The following is a 21,130-nucleotide window of genomic DNA, read 5'->3' on the forward strand; positions in this document are numbered from 1 at the left end:
GTTTTTGTCAGAATAAAAAGTTGAAACAAGTAATTAAAATTCCAAAAAAGATTTGCAAACTCTGGGTTAAAGTTATAGAAAGTATAAAAGATGAGCATAGCCATTTTGATACATAGCCATACAAAATAGGTTTGAACTATGCATGCTTAAGTTTATCCCATCTGTCTTAGTCTTTATCTCTGTGTTCTGTCTTTAGGGGCTCCGTAGTCTCCCCAGCCCATCTTGTCTCTTGCTCCCTCTCCCTCTCTGTGTGTGTTCCTCTTTCCCTCACGCTTCCTCTGTCTGTATTTCATCTCCCTTACCTGTTCCCTTGTTCCTCCTTGTGTCAAGTTCACAGGTCTTCGCCGTGGTCTCAGTGTTTGTACTTCCTGTCTTATTTTGACAGTCTCCCATCCTGTGTTCAGCGTGTTCAGTTTTGCTACCCGTCTCGTTATGTCTAATTCATTCTTGTTGTGTTCCCATGTGTTTCCACTTCCCTTGTCATCCTTCAGTGTACACATCGTCCCGGTCTTCCTCCTTCCTTTGTCAGTTCTCCCTCCATGTTCTTAGTGTTAGTTTTGCCCAGTTTAGTTACCACTACCTTAGTCTCCCTTTGCTTTCATGCAGCCTTAATAAACAGCCTGCTTTTTGTTAAAACCCAGTTTTGCCCCCAAATGTCAGCTTTTGGGTCCTCACTCTCCGCTCCACACGATCTACTGCCGCAGACTGGGTCAAGAAAAGGCCCATCAGCTGTGGGTGCGCTTCTTTGAAAGCCAAGTCCAAGGAAAAGGGCTGTTAGTGAGTAGTTGGCAGTTTTTTGGTGGTTTTTGGCAATTTGTTAGCAACCATAGAAATAACAATAAAAATTATATATTTTCCCCTAGCAACTGAAGGTTGCCAGGGGGTTACTAGTCAGTCTTTAGCCCTGTGTGACTGGGGCCTAACCATAATTGACTGATTAATGGCAACAGTCTTAATCTAACTTAACATTAATTCAAACATGTATATTTTAACTTGAAAGGTTGTGTTCCCAAAGGGGTTCCTAGGCCCATATTATAGACTGAATTTAAAAGCTGGCAGTAACCAGAATCATGTCACTCGCTGGTTATCAGAGTCCATTGCCACCTTGGTGTTTTAAAAAAGAAGTGACAAGTGAGGGTTGGATTTGATTTGGAAACCAGCACCATTGCCTTTTTGTCTTTCTGGAAACTAAGTAGAGCCATAATTTGCAAAATAAACTTTACGTTTTATTCAATATGATCTGATTTTAACAACTAAGCCCATAAACTCATAAACAGAAAGTGTTTACTGAGGTCATAGAGAAAGTGAGCTGAGGGCTTCTATACAATTTTAAAATGCCTCCCGCTGGCTATTAAAAACAATACGGGTTTAATGCACTTCCACACTAGCTCCACTTTTCAGACTGAGGAGCTACATCCATCTTATACTTTCTACAGCCCATCTCACAGTGCTGCTGTGGGGGCATTAGATAAAAAAGACTTAACTACTGCAGTAGGTGACTCATTGTTTAACCACACTTATGACAACACATCTGCTCAGTGTACTTTGAATATGGTATTAACTATATCTAATGGTTGTTCCCAGAAATATGTGCTACATACCAAAATTAGTGCTGACACAAGCTACTACGTGGTTTGCCTTCAACGGAAATTACTCAGATGTTGGAGATAAGTAGTTGCGGTTATGAAAGAACTTCTGTAAATCAATGAAATTTAGTATGGCACAGGCACTAACAGAAGCACTCCCATAGGTGTCAACGCATGAGAAAAGACTTTGCTTAACTTCCTTAATTCCAGAACCGCACCAGTTGCAATTAATGTAACTTTAACCCATAACTAGTTTTAGAAAAAAATGTGAAAAAGCCATAAACATATGTAACCTCAATAACAACTGGCCAATTAGACATCTGATCCACTTCCTGTAAGTACAGGCAACATTATGTGTACTCATTTATTTTTTATGGCTGATATGTTTAATTTTTAGGCTCTTGTGAAAGTAACTTTTGTTGGTTTTCATACTGGATTTATTTGAAAGTTTGGACGATTTATTGCAATCACAGTATGACATCATGAGAGGACATAGCCTCTGTTTTTGTTAGTGTCATTTGGTCTCCTTGGAGCAAAAACAGGAGTTGCCATGGCAGCATGGCCTACATTTTTGTGATGTCAGCTGACCCTTTCAAGACCTTTTTAAACAGGACGTAATGTGTAAGTGAGTCTCTGATTTAATGCATACGCATGTTTGGTTGTTTGTGGTAGGAATGGGAAATTATTTAACATTTCCTGATTTGTGTGGAAGCTTTTCCTTGTGTCTTTGTTAACCTGTGTTTGTATGTTTATAATGTGAGATTTATAATATGATGTTTATGAATACAGCCTGCTATGTTGTTGACTTAATTTTGCAAATTTCTTGCCATCTATACAGTAAGACAATAGCAGTGGGTCTGCGAGGGCTATTGTCAGATACCTAGTAATTAATGGGAACATCCAGAGACTGTAAAACCCGGTCTTCTCATTAACCCAGGTTGTATAGTCACTTAGGGGGAAGAACAGTGCTTTTCAGATTTTATCACTACAAATTAGAACAAGTTCCTTCACAAACCACATAATGGCAGGTTGTGCAAGAGGGACAGGACATTCAGTTCTTTCAGTTTTACTTATATAATGCCAAATCACAGTAAGTGTTACCTCAAGGTACTGTAAAGATGCTACAACGTCATAGAGCGAAGCTCAGTGATACCAGTGAGCGAGGAAAAAAACGACTTGGAGCACGAAGGGTCGGACAGACTAGGAGAGAGAAATGACAAAAAACTAATGATGTGGAATTCCTGCATATAAATCCATGGTGAGTAAAAGAGAGGAAAGCAGGATGGAGATGCTCAGTGCATCATGGGAGGTCTTCTACCAGACGAGAGTAGATCAGGAATGAGTGCTAGATACTTTTTTAAGCTTAATGTCTCATCTTTGCTGTTGAAAGTGATAAAAGTTAAACCGTTAGTTAAGCAGTCAGCGTTTCTTCTTAATGGGTTTTTGGTTAGAGGTTTTTTTACACTTTATAACCCAGTGATATCCCACTCTGAATTTTGAAGCCATTACCTGCGAAGTCATTTGTTAACAAGTAGCTAAATGTGTTTGTGAAAGTTATATTAATTTATAAAAAAATCTACGTCATAACCTTTTTTGTCCCTTAAAGGTTTATTCTCTACATTAATCCAAAAACCTTGGAAAAACACCATTTGCTTTAAGTTAAGGGTTAGATAAAGCTACCTGTGTCTATAGCAGCCAACTAGGAGATGGTTTTGAGTCACCAAATCCAGCCCTAGCCATTAGCACAGTCTTTCCAGAAGCAACTTTTGTAAACTGGCAGCTATTTTGGATTGAGTTTGGGCAGTTATTTTGGAACCCCTGTCTAAATGAATGGTGAGAAATTCATATCTTTAGTTGCAGTAGTTACTGGGCCATAAAATGTTCAGATTAGTATCTCTCAAGTCTAATAAAAACAGTTTTAAAACTTAGGCAATTTTGTCACAAAATGTAATTTAAAAAGCTTTTTTCCCCTCTTGTCCAGTTATATAAGTGTGAATCTTTACTGTGGTTGCTAGTATGTTCCCTTAAGTACAGAGAGGGTGACTGTTGTAAACCCAAACCGAGGAGCCTGACAGCTAAAGGCTCTAGTCCTCTGTCTTGCTTTTCTAACGCTATAAACCACAAGAAAACATTTCCAATATGAAAATACTGATACTATAATGTTGATAAGATATATTTATATATATGCAGTCTCCCGGCAAGGTTCTTTTCATTGTATATTTGCATGTAATCTGGTAAAATTTCATATGTAAACATGTAAGGAGCAGACCATCTTCGTAACAAGCACCACAAACAAGCCCACCTGCCACGTCCTACTGGTAGGCTCTTTCTGGCAGCGACCAAAATATCACAAGTTCAGCCTGCCTTGAAGCCTGAGTGGAGCCCCCGCAGAGAGCGAAGCGCACCCTTTCATTCTGCCGTGGATAGTGCATCAGACATAAATCTGCTGACTCTAAACAAACCACCAGTACCACATTTATGTTTGCCAAACTAGGTGAATTTGAAGCTAGGAGCATTTGAGATTATTATGGTCTCATTGTGTGTATGTGTCGGCATGGGTGTGTACAAATCATGACGTACCCACACTGCTTGCAGTAGCCACAGCCATCTGTCTTGTACTTGCCAGGTGATGCCAACTCAAAGTGGTCTATTTGGATCCTCACTTATCCAAGTTATTTTTGTGCAGGCCTAACAAGGCTTTTTAAGTGGCCTGCTTAGTTCTGGCATGTGGGATTTATTAAGTAATGGTCAGTATAGTTAGTGTCCTCTCTTTTTGGGGCACACTGTATTGTGTATTGCAGCACTGTCATCTTTTATTTTGATGATATCCCTCTTCCTGCAGTCACAGATCAGAGGCCCAGAGGTTTCCATGGTGGCAGGGTCATTTGGCTTAAACCCAGTGCTCTCTGTGGTGTTTTTGATGGTCAGCAGACTGTGGCCGGGATCTGTATAGGAGCAGAAGTTTTGCTCTTTGTTTGGGTGACAGAGTCCAGAAATGCATAACAAAAAAAGACTGGGTTTACTTGTTAAAATCCTTTTAGGCCACAAAATGTTTCTCATCAGAGGAAGTTTACCTGCATCCAGCTTTGAAGGCTTTAGAGTGGCAGAGAGTTTGATTGGTTTGGGTAGGATTTATCCTTGGTGTAGAGAACACAAAAACATGGAGACATTTCAACCAACCACTGGAATTATATGAATGAATTCAATGTGGCCAACTGTGAAGCAGTTTTTGTGTTTTAAATGAGTCTTAAATGTATTTTTTCTGCTCTTCTGTCTTGTGTGGAATTTGGCAGCCTGGGCTGCTCCCTCCCTCTCAGCCCTCCGCTCAGCCCGAGTGTTGTGTGTGTGTGTGTGTGTGTGTGTGTGTGTGTGTGTGTGTGTCTGTATGACTGCGTGACTCAGAGTGGCTATCCTGGTGTGAGAGTGTCAGTGTGTGTCACGCTGTCAGGAGGAGAAGCACTGTGTGAAAACTTCAAGATCAAGGGAATCTGTGTAAGTTTGATTTATCTAACTGGGAACAGCACAGCAGCTCAGGTAAGTCTGAAAAACAACCTTGATGCCATCTGTCGCTACAATTAAATGGAAGTCAAGCTTGTGTGATGAATTTCTTTGATTTGATCTTCAGCCTCATTGAACATCACTGTAATAAGGGTAACAGACTCATCAGAATTTGGGTTTTCTAGACGAACACTTCTAACTTTTTACTGAATAAAATAGTAATGTAGCTTTCTGAAACAACACATGATAAACTGCGGATTTTGTTTGTGTCATATGTATATCAATCCATATTTTTTTCTAGGGATGCTACTCACTTTAAAGAATTAGATGGAATATGTGTTAGTATGTGTGTGGGTGTGTGTGGGGTGGGGGGTATCCCCCTGAGTGCTGAGGTGTGTGCATTTGTAGCTCAGCTGCTGCAAATGTCCGTCACTATTTCAGCTGAATGTGTAAACACGCACAAACAGACACACGCGTCAGTCACTATAACAATTAATTACTGCACTGACAAATGCAGTTAGCATTCAGTATCTATTATTTCTGCTACCCACAGTATGAATTTCACAATGATGATTCAGACTGAACCATTTGCCTGCTTGGCACAGCCAAACTGAGTTCTGCTCTCTTGCAGTGGACAATGCCAGTTAATGGACTTGGTTAAAATTCCTTGGAGAAAAATATCATTCGTTTCATCCGGTCAGAGCTTTGACTGTCAACTGCAGCTGTCTTCTAGCTGGAATATTCCGGTGAACTTTGACCCCTGATGCTGTGCCATCATTAACCAGGCTCCATCAATGGAGGCCTTTTGCTTCTTTGTAAAGCTCGGTTTCTCCATGTATCATCTTTAACCAAGACATGCATGTTCTTCAGTCACGCAGGAAAACGTTTAAACTGAGCTGTTGTGCTTATTTTGTAGTCCAGATGACAATACTCAAACAAAAAGGCTGCAAGATAGAAGATGATCATTTACTTTGGCTTTGACTAAAGCATAAACACTGAGTTTCTGAGAAATCCTTTAACAAATCTGAATGTCATTTAAAATTATTGCCTTCGCAGCTTCAATTATATACAAAGACTTTTTTTGACTACTTGAAAATAGCCCTCCAACAATAAACCGAATAAATATTTCACAAGTTATGGCCTCACATAAGTATTTACATGATCAGTACATTTGATTTACTTTTATTTACTTTATACAACATGCCTCATTCTCACACATTTGTCACTGCAATAAGGGGAATGTTACCGTTAATGTCAATTTAATTTAGTTCAGTTTAGTAATATTTATCTATATAGCACCAATTCAGAACAACAGTCCTCTCAAGGGAGTTCTTTCTCCCCACTGCTGCCAAGTTGGCAACAGCACTTTAGCTTAAAACTGAAACCTTGCCCAACACAATGACCTGAAAGATGCTAAATCCTATTTTAGATGAGGAAAGATAAAGAATTTCTTTGAGGTTTTGATTTTTTAATTCAATTCAATTCAATTTTATTTATATAGCGCCAAATCACAACAGCAGTCACCTCAAGGCGCTTTATATTGTACAGTAGATTGTACAATAACACATACAGAGAAAAACCCAACAACCATATGACCCCCTATGAGCAAGCACTTTGGCGACAGTGGGAAGGAAAAACTCCCTTTTAACAGGAAGAAACCTCCGGCAGAACCAGGCTCAGGGAGGGGCGGGGCCACCTGCTGCGACCGGTTGGGGTGAGAGAAAGAAGACAGGATAAAGACATGCTGTGGAAGAGAGACAGAGGTTAATAACAGATATGATTCAATGCAGAGAGGTCTATTAACACATTGTGAGTGAGAAAGGTGACTGGAAAGGAAAAACTCAATGCATCATGGGAATCCCCCGGCAGCCTACACCTATTGCAGCATAACTAAGGGAGGATTCAGGGTCACCTGGTCCAGCCCTAACTATATGCTTTAGCAAAAAGGAAAGTTTTAAGCCTAATCTTAAAAGTAGAGATAGTGTCTGTCTCCCGAATCCAAACTGGAAGCTGGTTCCACAGAAGAGGGGCCTGAAAACTGAAGGCTCTCTCTCCCATTCTACTTTTAAATACTCTAGGAACAACAAGTAGGCGTGCAGTGCTCTAATAAGGTGAAATGGTACTACAAGGTCATTAAGATAAGATGGGCCCTGATTATTTAAGACCTTGTATGTGAGGAGCAGGATTTTGAATTTAATTCTGGATTTAACAGGATTAACAGTATATAACTATGCCAGCTGCACTGTTGGGTTATACCTCGCTAGCTAAATGCTAACTTGAGTACTGTATGTGAACACTCTCACAGCAACAATACTATGATGATAAGTTCATGCTTGCCCACAATCCCAGTTTTTCTAGGTTTCTCCCACATTTTAAGACAGTCTCCTGGCACCCTCCCCTTTTTGCTGTTTTCCTGGGAAAGTCCTGTAATTTGCACAAACCTCAAACTTTATAATGAATAACTGGAATACATGCGCATGCATATCCACGTTTTATATTTGTCTAGTGTTACTCAAGTTGCCAGATTGTCTATGAAACACAGTCTACATGCAATTTCAACACACCTGTCGGGCAGCAAATAACCAGATTCAAGGTGTGTGGAAGCAGATCAGTTAGCTGATTGCGGTTTTAGCTGTTGCTTCACCTCTCAAGCTGCCCTTACTGCCAAAATACAATACAGATAGACTTGAAGACATAAATAAATAAAAGAGAATTGAGTGATACGTGTAACCCGTCGAATGGGTGTGACACAGACTTTGGTAAAGATGGCAAGAGTTTCACCAATTTGAGCTTCCAGAATCAACAAATCTCAGTTTACGGATTCTAATGTCATCACAATTACTTTACACATCAACAGTCCAATTTTTGTTGCTCTGTAGATCCTAATTTAGAATATTAAAAAAAGAAAAAGTTTTTTTGTTGGGGAAAAAATATCATCCATCCATCCCAAAAGGTTGAGTCTGTTCATCTGGACGTAGCATTTTCAGTGAGAGAAACGTTTCGTCAGTCACTTGGATGGGTGACGAAATGTTTCTCCCACTGAAAACGCTACGTCCAGATGAACAGAATCAACCTTTTGGGATTTACTTACCTGGATGATTGAGCATGCATCAAGAATTAATCCATCAAATAGTAGCTGTGAAAACCAAAAACCTAAAAACCAAAGCTGTCAACTTACAGCTGATGCAAGAGGACAAATCAGAGGTTAAATAAAATTGATAGGATTTATTCTCTGTAGACAATGACATTTGATGTCAATGTAATTGTTAGTGTTTCACCCTGCACCAAAGTGGTGGGAAAACTAGCAATAAGACTGGTAAGATCTACCATTGCATTAAATAAATTTTAAGATGAATACAATCTTGTTAGTATGATTAAAATTTCTGAACAATTATAGCTGTGAGTCAGGCTTTAACCCTCTCAATTCTAAGCCATCATTTGTGATGAACTTAACTCCAACGCTAACCCTACACAATCAGAATTAAGTAATTTTCGTTTTCATTTAATTGTTCTCGAAAAGTCTTTATAATGTAATAAGGGAGCAGCTAAAATAATTATTCTAACTGACACATAACTATTCACTTTTTTTAATCATCAATGAAAGATGTCAAAACTTTTGAAAGGTCCAGAAATCAAGTTGGTTGAATATTTCATTCATTAGGTAAAATAAACTGCCGGAAGTACAAACTGCTACCTGGAGGTGTGGCTAAATGATGCGTTATGTGAGAATCTTATAATTTAAAGTATTAAGGAGTACTGTGGTGGAAATGTTCTTGATTTATGGAGGTTGTGCTTTTGGCCTTTTGGCTGGGAGCTTTAAAGCTGGATTGATTGCTGGTTTCAGTCGGCATCCGTGAAGAAAGGAAACTCAATATGCTTTCTATGTAGTGTTTGCATAAACTGAGAGATTTGTCTGTCGAGGATAATAAAATCAGCACTGCTTGCTATAGTGTGGGTAGTTTCAGTTGACCTCTATTGTAGTTTGTAATTAAGGATAAAGACAGCCCAGATGCCGCTGCTCTTGTCCAGTTGAACTTTGGCTGAATTTTGTGGTCTATAGGCTTGAAACTTAACACTGAGAGTTTGAAGGAATAGAAAAAGTAGTCAGGAAGTAGTCTGCCCATGCCTTATACCCTATATCGATGGATGAATGATTTGTGTGCATTTTGCATGCTGGCCATTCCTTCATCTTTGCCAAGGTCATCTTAGTGATTGAACCCCCCCTCTCTCTCTTTTTCTCTTCCCTCTGTGTTCTGGCCTTCATCTGTCTGGGTTTGTGGTGAAACTGAGCTTTGCTTCATAAAATTTTCCATCAACAGAGGCAAATAACAACAGGGTCAAACGAGGAGAGTGTGGCCCTCAGCACGCATTATCGAGGCCAGGGCAACAGCCTCTGGTTTGGCCTGTCATATGGAATGCTCTCTTCTTCTGTATGGAGCTAAGTTAGCACAGAAAGCACCCGGCGCTATTCAAGCCATCATCTGGCCTCAATTGTCTTCACTGAAATCTGTCTAATTGCTTTCTCACATGCTATCATTGTTCAGAGAGTTGGTGACAGGCTGTTTGATGGTGATGGTGGGTTGTTTAATCAGCCTCTTGGCTTGGCGCCCTTGGGCGGAGGGGGGGTTGAATGAAGAGGTGAGGCGTTGCTCGTGAAGCCCATTCATTCTCAGCTATTTTATATGCATGTTCTGAATATTTGTGTTTTGTAATAGTATTGTGTTAAGAGGAAATGGGTGGCAATTCTGCACTCTGCCAAGAAATTTCTACCTTCACTCAGCTTTCTTTAACACACCCTTCTTCCCCTCCAAATCAGCCTGCTGGTAGCTCAGTTTGTTCTGTGTGTGCTGCACTGCTGCATGGGACTCAGCAAAGTCTCCCCCCCCCCCATCCCCTTTCTGTTTAGGCCTATCATGATGCTCAGCGCATTCCACAGAAATAGCGAGGAGATTAAATAAACATTACCGTCTGTCTCTAAATGAGTTTACTTAGTAATTATGCATAATGGTAGATCATTAAGGTTGATTAATAAGGGTTTTTATTGTTGTGCTTGTTGGGGATGATCTTGGCTTCCCAGTTTATGCTCTGTCAACCCTCAGAGGAGCTGATGAGTCCTGCCTTGCTCTGTGATTTGACAGAACTGTGTGTCTGAACAAATTTCCATTTCCATTTGTTTATTGTGTACATGGCCTGTGATTTAAATTTAAGGAGAGACCCTTGCAAAGTAAAACTACCGAAGGCAAAAAAAACCCCTTAAGACCACTAATATCATAAATGCTTTAATTGCAGTTCTGTTTTTTCATTTCGCTTGACACATGTTGCTGCGTGGAAATGTCTGGATGGAGTCAGGCCACCCTGTGGGAAACCTATCCCCCCGTTGTTTGCTGGCCTCTGTTCACTATAGTTACACTCATGCACAAAATGCTCACTTACACTGCCTCTGACAGCTTTAATATCCTCCATCACAAAAACCATAGTCATTACTTTAATGATGTCATGTGTTACATCAAGCCCTTTCCTGTGTGTGTTTAATTTAACGGCACTTGAGAAATGCCCAAGTGATTTTCCTATACTGAAGGGGATTTGTATTGTGCAATCTGCAGATGTAGTGCATATGGCTGCAAAGTCCATTGTGAACCATTTTTTTATTAATACGGCGAGTGACTTAAAAGAAAGTAGTGAGGTGAGCAGCCAAGCAAATCCCCAGCAGACACTGCAGTCACACAGATGAGTTGTTTTCCCTTTTCTCTGCCTGGTTATAATCCAGAACCACACAGACATATTGGTTTGCTCAAAAATGTCAACTTTTTACTCTCAGTCACAGGCTGCTGTCAATTTTGAATTAGATTATGAGAATTCAGAACAAAGTTGGACTAAACTGGATCTAGTGTCATCCCAGCCATTTCTGTCTGGGTTTTAGTTGTCTGAAATGTGGTAGATGACTCCTTGTCTTTGTTGCTTCAAGGGTTGACACGACGGTGGATAATGTATCCTTCCTTGAGTAGCTCTTCATTACTGTCATTCCACATTGTCTGTTTTGTATCATTTAACACACTGGTGCCTGGCTAACCTGCTTCCTTTGTTGCAGAGAGAGGAAAAATCCCACATAAGTTATTATAGATAAGCTTTAAGTCAACAATCCTTATCTATTATAGACTCGCCATTGGTGTAGCCCTCAAGTTCATTGAGGTCTCAGTATTCTCATTCAATGAGCATACACTGAATGATCCTGATTTCTGACTCTAATGAACATCAAAATTTACAATATTAACTGAGCCTGTAAGCTTATCAAGAAAGTGTTTATAAAGGTCACAGACCAAGGGAGACTAGGACCATTTTTCTATAGACTTAATGCAGCTGAAGTTGTTTGGCAGCCAGAAGAGTCGCCTCCTGCTGTCTATCAGAAAGAATGCAAGTTTAAGGCAGCCCCAGCTACATCCATCTCTTGACATCACGCAGAGCCAAGGATAGAAAAAACTGTCTATAGCCAGAGCTTTTAGGTTTTACAGATTATTTGCGCTTATGCAAACTAAAAAAATTTTAAACTTTGGTCATGTTTTAAAATGAGCTGTAACAGGAAAAATAAGGCAAATATTCCCCAAATCCTTTTATGAATCTATGAAGGTGGCTGGTGTTAAAGGCTGAGAAAGCTGAGAGAGGCAGACAAAGCTCTGCAGTGTTCAGTCTGTCTCTGATCCTGATGAACCGCTGAGTGTGAGCTGTCTCAGTCATGACAGGGCGTATAATTTTTCTTATCCGACCCCACCTGACTCATGCTCATTCACCTTCTCTTACTGTACTTGCCATTCATACACTTTCTCCGCTTGCCACCCACACCCAGTCTCCCAGGTGTAAATCCCCGATTATGAAGTGTTGTCTGGATATTTTGGCTGATTGATTGCTTTCTGAAAGAGGAGTTGGCCTGATGTTTGACTGACACACCAGGGTGTATAAAATCATGTAACGGCCACACGGCAGGATGTCAGGAATTTTTACGCAGCTCTCCCAGATAGTAGGAATGTTCTCAGGTCTGGGCTCTGGAGGAACATAACAGCTGTTCGTTCTCCTGGCATTTTGGGAATTCCAACCCTCTCCCTGTCAATTCAGAGGTCAATATCTGAATAGAACATACACAACTTCCATTTAGTATGGTTCTGATGAAGTGTGCTCATGTGAGATACAAGTGCAGATAAAAGTAAGTTTCCCCACAAATCGAGGCATTTGAAGCCAGGACTTGAATGTGTGTATTTTGTAGGAGATGGTTGATTTGATTCCTGCTGTTTGATCCTCTATTTGATGTGGTAACATAGGGCTGGAAGAAGAGGGGGGTCTGCTTTAATCATAACCCTGTGACGAGTGATGAGACGTATGAAGCTGGTTGTGTGGTGGACTCTCTCATCTCTCCTTGGTCCCAGATCAGGGAACAAAGTCTGTGTTAGCAAAACCCCAAGGAGGTGGTGCAGAGCCCAGGCGCCCATCCAGACACACAGGCTTCTGATTGGAAGGGGGAAAGGGTGTTTCTGCTTCCCGTAACACGGCGTCTTGTTCATGCCTCAATTGGCAGATATGGAAACTTAGACATTCCTGGTATGTGTGTGCGTGTGTGTGAATGAGTAGATGTTAATGTTAATTTATTTGGCAGGCCTCCATCATATTTGGAAGAGGTGTATTTAAGTTTTTGTATTTGACAGGATGAGTTGTGGCTTTTCCTTGTCAGATAGACAAGACATAAATTTTTGTTATGAGTCAAACGAGTCTATAATATAGGCTTCTTTTTAAGTTTCCATAAAGGTCGCGGGGGTGCTCTGTTATGCTTTTCTTTATTTTCTGTCATATATACTGTTACAGCGGTGAAGTATCATTTTAAATAGAACCAAAGTCTCAAAAAAATTAGTTCAGTTTATGTAAGAGTAAACCCTGTAAACCAAATACTCTGGCTTCAGACTGCTCTAAGTTAGCCTAATGGGAAGGGAAGGGAGCCTAAATGGATTGTTATAGATAGGAGCAGCGCCAAACTCCAGTATAAGATGAATAAGGATTTTTTGAGCTGTGATTGACGCAATCATACTTTTGTAGAGTCCAACATTTAAAATATGGAGCTGTTGTGTGTTGCAAAGTCTAATAAGGAACCTGATTGTGTAAGTAAATGGCATACTATTGGTGAATTTGTTTTGAGCAGGACCTCCTTTTAGAAAAGGAATAGTAATGTCTTTAAAAAGGCAGAATAAAAAGAGGAAACCCGGAGAGAAGATTCATAGATTTAGTGAAGGAGGGAATGTAGAGAGCTGGTGAGACAGAGAAGGATGCTAAAGAAACGGTGAGTTAGACACAGATGATCTGCTGTGGAGACCCCTAAACAGACTGACCCAAAGGCAAACAAGATCTTAAAAATGATTTTAATTTAGGTCTCTTATGAATTATTACTATAACATGTTGAGGTAATCAAACTTGTCTTGTACTTCTTCCTTTAGGTGGTTCTGTGAAGGCCGTGAGCTGCACAACTCTCCTGACATCCAAATCTGGAGGGATGGTGACCTGCACACACTGGTGATTGCTGAAGCCTTTGAGGACGACACAGGACGTTACACCTGTGTGGCTTCCAACAGTCTCGGAGCAGATAATACTTCAGCTGAGGTTTACATTGAAGGTCAGACAGATCGTTTCATTACTTCTTCTTGGGGTTGTTGTCAACCAACCAAAGTCTTGGTTGCCTGAAATGATACCTGTGCGTAGTCAATTGTTCCCAGGCAATGGAGGGTTAGAGAGGGTTAATTTTATCTGCAGATTAACAAAATGTTCCACAAAGTATATCATGCGCTCTGCCTGTTATGCTTTCTAGCCTAAATTAATTATACACACATGAAAAGGCAGTATATGCAGCACATTGAAACACTGTAAACCTTATTTCAAACTGAAAACAAAACAACAGACAATAAGGAACTTTTATACTTATTTGAGACAGACATCCAGCTTTGTTTGGGTTGCTCCTTGGGTCAGATGCTGAAGCCTGGTGCAGTTGTGACTGTGTGTTGTCATATAACTAAAATGCACTTACACTTGACTTTTTAATAATCTGTTTTAAGCAAATGCAGCCGTACTAGCAAATTCTTTGACGTGTTGTAATCTAGCTTGTAGCCATCTCTGAAGTCCACGGGAAAAACATGGTGGTGTTTAACAGGTAATCTGTTCCTTCTGATGCAAAAAATTATGGGAGGCTACAAAAGATTGAAAGGCTATTTATATAGCGCTTTTTGCCCCATGGATGTAATAACAGTAATTGTCCAACCAATGAAAATTTGGTTAGATGAAAGTACACACCAAATAACTGACCAGCTGAGACTACAGAGATGCTTTTGCAAATGTATTGACTGATATTAAGTCTTACAGGAGAATACAGCCAATTGTTTAATTCATCTTATTGCTGTGGTTTGATAAGCTATGCCAAGAAAGAGCACTACAGATGCAATGTTTGCTTTGAGAGTGTTGATGAAGACGTATAGATAAGGCCAGAAGGTGCAGCTTGTTTGCAGCGGTGGTGGGCAGGTTAACGGATGACTGAGATCCGGACTGGACTGTGATTTTTTTTTTTTTTTTTTTTTTTTTTTTTTTCTTTCTCAGACAACTTTGGGAGGGTAGGTGTGTACTATAGAGAAGAGGAATGACAGTCATTAGAAGTAAGACAGAATACACGTGTGTGTGAATGAGAGGGAGACAGGTGTAACAGTCAAGCTGCAAGGAAGAGAGACAGTGAAGGTAGATGAGTTTAAATACGTGGGGTCAACCATCCAAAGCAATACACAGAGAATCCTGGTAGGGCGGAGTGGGTGGAGATTAGTGTCAGAGGTGGTTTGTGACATAAGGATAACAAAAAGAGAGAAAGGAATGCTTTACAAGTTGGTAATGAGACCTGCTATTATGTATGGTTTGAAAACAGTGGCACTAACAAAATGTCAGAAAGTGGACCTGGAAGTGGATCTGAAGGTGCTAAGATTTTACTGAGCATGACCCGGATGGACCGGATCACAAGTGAGTACATCACAAGAATGCCTCAGGTTGAATGGTTTGGAGACAAAGGTGCAGAGGCAAGGTTGAGATCATTTGGACGTGTGCAGAGAAAGGATAGTGGATATAGAAGACAAAGAATGGTGAAGAGGGAGCTGCCAAGTGGAAGGAAAAGAGGAACCAACAGAGAAGAATTGTGGATGTAGTGAAGATGGCCATGCAGAGGGTTGGTGTGGCAGAGAAGGATACGGATAGGGAGAGATGAAGGTAGAAGAGATGAAGAAACTGCATGAAGATAAATTATATTTTCTGAAAAAGGGTTTGAAGCTGGGACAGTGTTCATCTTAACACCATAAATGTAAGCCTTGCAGTCATTTACACTTGTGACTAAACTCTAGCAAAAATTTAGATTACAAAGCCAATACTTCCTTCTTCCACAAAACCGGATTTGAGAAACACTTAGTCATAATTTTATTGTATAGAGTTGCATATTTAAAAACAGTAAATCTGTTAAGCTAATTGGAAATAAATGGCCTATATAATGTTCTGTAGCACATAAACCACAGCAGCTTCTGATTGTGTTCCACTGCAGGGGCGTCGTCATCAGACTCAGAAGGAGAAGGTGCATCGAAGTCTAGATCAGGAGCCATGCCTCAGTATGTATATTCCTGCACAACTACCTTTGACACTATGACCCAGTGAACCTTGAACTATCCAACAGGCTAACCGAGCCCTTGAGCGACTAATCAAGTCTGCTGCCTGCTCCTAGTTAACTGGGTCCTAAAAAGGCTAGCCAACAGTCTGACCCAGAACATAGTCAGCAATCACAGTAATGACCTGGGGAGGGTTAATACAGTGGGGAAATCACCTGAGATGTTTGGTCTCTTACTTATTTCCAAATGTTAAACTTTTTAATTCATGAGACTTTAACTTTTAGTTTTATTCAATTTCCTCTCCAATCGTGAAAAATATGTATTAATTTAATGACATTTTGGGCATGAAATTCCAATTCCATTTTTACAATAGGGCATTTTTTGCAGTCCCTGAGTCCTTTCACTTTTTCTAAATGTTTTTCATCATTATCTTATGTATAAATCTCCCTGCATCTGGACTGTTTCCTGATATTCGTTTCTGTTTCCATTAATGTTTACCCACTGAAGCCAAGATCACTGATATCATCTTAATTGCTGTGGAGGCAATTTTCCTTCAAGCATTATATTTTAAATAAAAGCGTACAGAGTTTTGAAGTTGCTCTTTTTTTTCTTTCTAGAAATAAGTTTTTGTTTGTGTTTTTCCTTGTTTTAGAGTCCAGAAGAAGACTACTTCGATGTCCCTAACAATACGCTCATCTTCACCCAAAACCCCTGAGGTGCTACCTCATCGCACCACCCTGGTGCAGTCCTTGTCTCAGCCTCCACAGCGGGTAAAACATCTTTCTTTCTCTTTCCGTTTCTTTAAATAACTTCATCTGTTTGGAAAAGTAAATGTGTGTTGTCTTCTAGATGCAGAGCCCAGTTTCATCACTCTATGCTGGTGAAGTCTCAGGCCCTCCTCTGTTCACCAAGGTAAGTGTGCATACACTTTTGTGTAACATACTTTACACAAAACGTAAGTAGACATGGCAAACATCATGAACATGTGTGACTGCTAAAAAAACCCATCAATAATCAACCACAACAATAACCAATAACCTCTGGGACTGAAAAATGAAGCCAGGGAAGAAGTGCTAAAAACTGCAATTTCTTGAATGGCCACTTGAGGCAGTTTAGCGAGCTATAGCTAATTTCTCTCAAAAGGTTATGTTTTTTTCAGTGTAGTACACACATATTTGCTTGACAAGTGAAAGGTTGCTTCTTCAATGCTAGACTGAAACACAAATTTCTTTTGGAGTTTAAACAGGAAGGGCATCTGATGTAAAATTAAATAAAGTCAAAATTAAATATATAGAGGTACCCACTGTGGTGAACTCTTGAGGCAAGGAACCAGCCAAAGTAGCTTTTTTAATTAATTTTTTACCCTTACTGAATTGCTTTGAGACTTAAAGTTAACCATTACTAAAGGCTTGGGAGCTTTATGTTGCTGTCGATACTGTTGCTAGTTACTGATGTGAGTCACTGAACTGGAAGTTTAGGTAACATTTGTGGTGTTGGTTACCCTGAAGCACTTTTAATACAATTATCTGACAACCATTGTGGCTTCGTGTGTGGTTAATTATACTAACAGCACATCCAAGAAGTCTGTGCTCAGGTCTTGGTGAGTGAAATGATTTTATTTATATGATATTCATCATTAATTTGCAGGTGTACCTGTATAGTTTGGGGATGCAGCTCACTAACCAAGCATGCCAAGTTTAGCTAATAACTCTGAAATCTCGTCCATATACGTCATGTCTGGCTCCAAAAAAACATCAAGACGACAACCACAAGGCTAAAGTAGAGGCCCCAGAACTTTACTTTACAAAACAATGGGTGACATCATGGTTTCTATGTCTATCTTTTATGTACAGTCTATACATAAAGCACTGTTTTTAACTCATTGCTGCTGTGGCAAAATTAGAAGCCTGCCATTGTCTGACATATTTGAATGCAATACCATGAAGATTTCCTTTAAAAAGAACAAGGGAATTGTTACCCAAACCATAAAAAGGATACATGCAATTCATCATGCATGCAATGCATGTACACATACAAACACAGAACCTGTTAAACATTGTCCTCAGACTCTTTGTCTTCCCATAATAACAGCATGCAGTGCTGTGGCTTTCAGCAGTGCGGGTCAGATAAAACATAGACTTTGATGGGAGCTCCTCCTCTTCAGGCTCCAGGACATCCTTTTCCAACTCAGACTCTTCAGCACTCCTCCAACAGCCCTCATCTCCCTCTTTTCCTCAGGCTGTGGGTCATGTGATGGCAGGAATGAGACGAGTTGAGGCTTCAAACATGCCCGCCAAACCCACAAGGGTCAGGTCTCTTTCACTCTCATTGAGCCAGTCAGTCTCTAAATCATTTTGCACTTCATTACAAAAAGTCACTTGTTTTTCTTCACCCCCGCACCCAGCCTCCTTTCAAAACTATAGCAAGCTTTAATCATCTCGATGAGAGGATGTTTGCCTGTAGTGAAGTCAGCACTGTGATGTCACCCTTACAGCGCACCCATACACCCACACACCCATGATGTACATTCAACCCATGCTCTTCTCAAAGTATGCCCAGAAACACAGTGAGAGGCACATTTATCCACACTGACACTGAGTGCCTCCTGTTGAGGGATGTAGCAGTCCATGTCACCGTGGATTTTACCTCAGCTCTCATAAGGATGTGTTTTTTCTTAACTTCTGCAACTTGATAAGCTGTGGTGTGATTAATTGGACAGAGGTGGTCATTTGTAAAGTGGAGGGTCTCCAACTGGGAAATAAAGAGCACCCATGTGGGGGGTTTAATCCCCCTTAAAGCACACATACATGTGCATATGCACTTAATGCATAAAAAGTTAAAAATATTTTCTGGATCTTGTCAAATTATTTAATTTTTTTTAGTTTGAAAAAACTATTTTGTAGATTCACTGTGAACTCCAGTGCACACCTAACCTGACGTACTGTTGATATTACAATTACTTATCGTGAATGGATGGTTCATTAACAGGCACTGTTTATTTCTTCTTACTCACACTAAAATAAAGCTACATTTTATTGCAATGTTTTTACTGGTTAGGGTCACTTGATTTAATGGGCTTTGACTCAGGAACTAAAATTAGCTTGAAATCCCCGATTTATACCAAACTTAAAACAACTGAAAATATTAGACGGGTTAATAATTAACAAACAAAGAGTGTAATTTATTCTGTTATAAGAAAAGCTATACTAATAAAGTACTAGCTTATGTTAGCCAACTTAAAAGGGAGCTGTTAGGCCTTTCTTTTCTATAAATGAGGAGTGTTATAATGGCCAAAATTCCAAGTATTGAGGTCAGAGTTTGCACAAGTAATCCCTGTGAGACAGCAGGATGTTTTTTTCCTACTCCTCTTTGTTCTGTATGATCAGTGAGAGCAGATATCGTCATGGACTCTGGCTGCCCTGAAGCCCCGCCCACCCACTGTTCAAATTTTATGTCTATTAGGAGCAGCCAATCAGAGACGAGTTGGCTTAAAGTGAGGGTGAAGGGAGCTAAAACAAGTTGTAACAGGCAGCGGATAGAATAAATGGCTGCACCAAGGCCAGTATAAAATGCATTTGGATTATTTTGAACTGAGATTATTTATGAAGCAAAAACCATCACGTAATTGTTGGGTGATGTGATAAAAATCCTGCTTCAAAAACTTCCAGTGCACATCCATATCAATGATGATTAACAGATGTTGGAAACAATGACTTTTGTTTAAGGACATTCGGTTTGTCAGTGTCCAAATATTTAAGAAATAATTTCATCAATTTTGACAAAGTGATCTAAGCTCGTTTTAAGTCTCGGCACTTGGTGACAGCTATTTGGAAGGAAACGGATGCTCATTTTAGACTAAAGATGAAATATATGGAGTAAACAGCCAGATTAAGGTACATTATCTGATTGCCTGAGGCACAAAACGAAGGGACCAGATGGAGCCAATTAAAGGGGACTCCTGGTTTGCTAAAGTGGAAGTCCTGTGAAAATAAGCTTTTATTTTTTTGATAGCCTTGTAGCTTAAGTTCATCCACTTTGCTGTTTGCATATAAGCTACTGCCATGCCATCTTTCTCCTTCTTCTGTACTTGTCACCTATTACTCGCTCCTTTTTCTCATGATCTCTCTCTTATTTTTTCCATTATGTTTTGGCTTATCATTCCTTCCTGTGTGCAGCTCCTGCAGGATGCCCAGGCATCTGAGGGCCAGGTAGTGGTTCTGGAGTGCAGGGTTCGTGGAAGTCCTCCTCTGCAGGTCCGATGGTACCGCCAGGGAAACGAGATCCAGGACTCTCCTGATTTTCGTATTCTCCAGAAAAGTGAGACAATTGAGCAAACTGTTGTAGCTAAGGCATTTTTAGATTTTAGAATTAAACTGATTTCACATCCATTAATAATCATAATGTCTTTGTTCTCTTCCTCTCTGTCTGTTATTTGCTGTAAATTAGAGCCTCGATCTGCAGCTGAGCCAGGTATGTCACCTCAGTTCCTCCAAGAACTACTCTATCAATTACTCTGCTTTCATGTTCCCAGCCGCAGTCAGTGGTTAAATTTAGCAATGGATTATAAACTTTGGCTGGAGACTCAAGCTGAACTGCAGCCTAGGTCATAACTACAGAAGATCACAAGTCAATAAATCTGACACAACACTCATTATTGCATCTGCTGCAGTCACAGGGAGTCCCTGAAGCCCCATCATCTGCTAACTCCAACACATAAACAATGACACACACTAATTTATGTCAGATATTTTCCACCTGTGTGACTCAGGGGTCATTTCAGGTGCGTCTTTCTGGCTTTGAATCACTCAGACATCCCTGAACATCTGCACTCGTGTCTGGCTGTTCTTCATTAATAGTTACGTCTGTGCTTATTCATCTTCTCCCTGTGTCTGAATAGTGATTCATCAGTCTACGTGACATGTCAATCATCACGCTTCTGTGTATGTAATTCATCCCCATATTGATGTGATATCTCTTTTATGTTTCATTACAAACAATTCAAGTGTCAACGTGTCACTCTGCTCATCACAAACAAATCAAGTCACAACAAGTCAAGTCTCAGTGTCTCACGCCTGTGTTTATTCTGTCTCTCAGCTTCAACTCTCTTAATCATCAAAAATGTACTTTTTTCAGAGGTGTGGTTTATTTGTTTTTTTAGAGGAGATCTGCACCCTCGTTATTGCCGAGGCCTTTCCAGAGGACGGAGGTCTGTTTTGCTGCACTGCCTCCAATCTTTATGGCTCTGTTAGCAGCACAGCCCAACTCACCGTTACCCCAGGTACGTCTGAAACAGACTGAACAACATTATCAGCATATTAACAAGCCAATGAGGCAAATATAGAAGTGCCTTGAGATGTTGGAGTCACATATTAATTCCCCACATAAAGTCAA

General features: G+C 40.1%; 1 protein-coding gene across 6 annotated transcripts in view; it reads left to right on the forward strand.

Annotated features, from left to right (window-relative positions):
• The window catches only part of palld (palladin, cytoskeletal associated protein), a 67,126-nt gene that overhangs the window by 11,743 nt on the left and 34,253 nt on the right, over window positions 1-21,130 (forward strand). For 5 of the 6 annotated variants that reach the window (XM_004557102.5, XM_023155629.3, XM_004557099.5 and 2 more), the window contains exons 3-9: window positions 13,556-13,731; window positions 15,679-15,742; window positions 16,392-16,509; window positions 16,589-16,651; window positions 19,915-20,056; window positions 20,186-20,209; window positions 20,898-21,017. In XM_004557102.5, the coding sequence (XP_004557159.3) occupies window positions 13,556-13,731; window positions 15,679-15,742; window positions 16,392-16,509; window positions 16,589-16,651; window positions 19,915-20,056; window positions 20,186-20,209; window positions 20,898-21,017 (707 nt within the window). Of the gene's footprint in view, window positions 1-496; window positions 778-13,555; window positions 13,732-15,678; window positions 15,743-16,391; window positions 16,510-16,588; window positions 16,652-19,914; window positions 20,057-20,185; window positions 20,210-20,897; window positions 21,018-21,130 lie in introns of those variants that run through there. The other variant, XM_076880521.1, reaches the window with a different exon arrangement.

This window comes from Maylandia zebra, linkage group LG23 (genome assembly GCF_041146795.1).
Source record: "Maylandia zebra isolate NMK-2024a linkage group LG23, Mzebra_GT3a, whole genome shotgun sequence".
Lineage (NCBI taxonomy): Eukaryota > Metazoa > Chordata > Actinopteri > Cichliformes > Cichlidae > Maylandia > Maylandia zebra.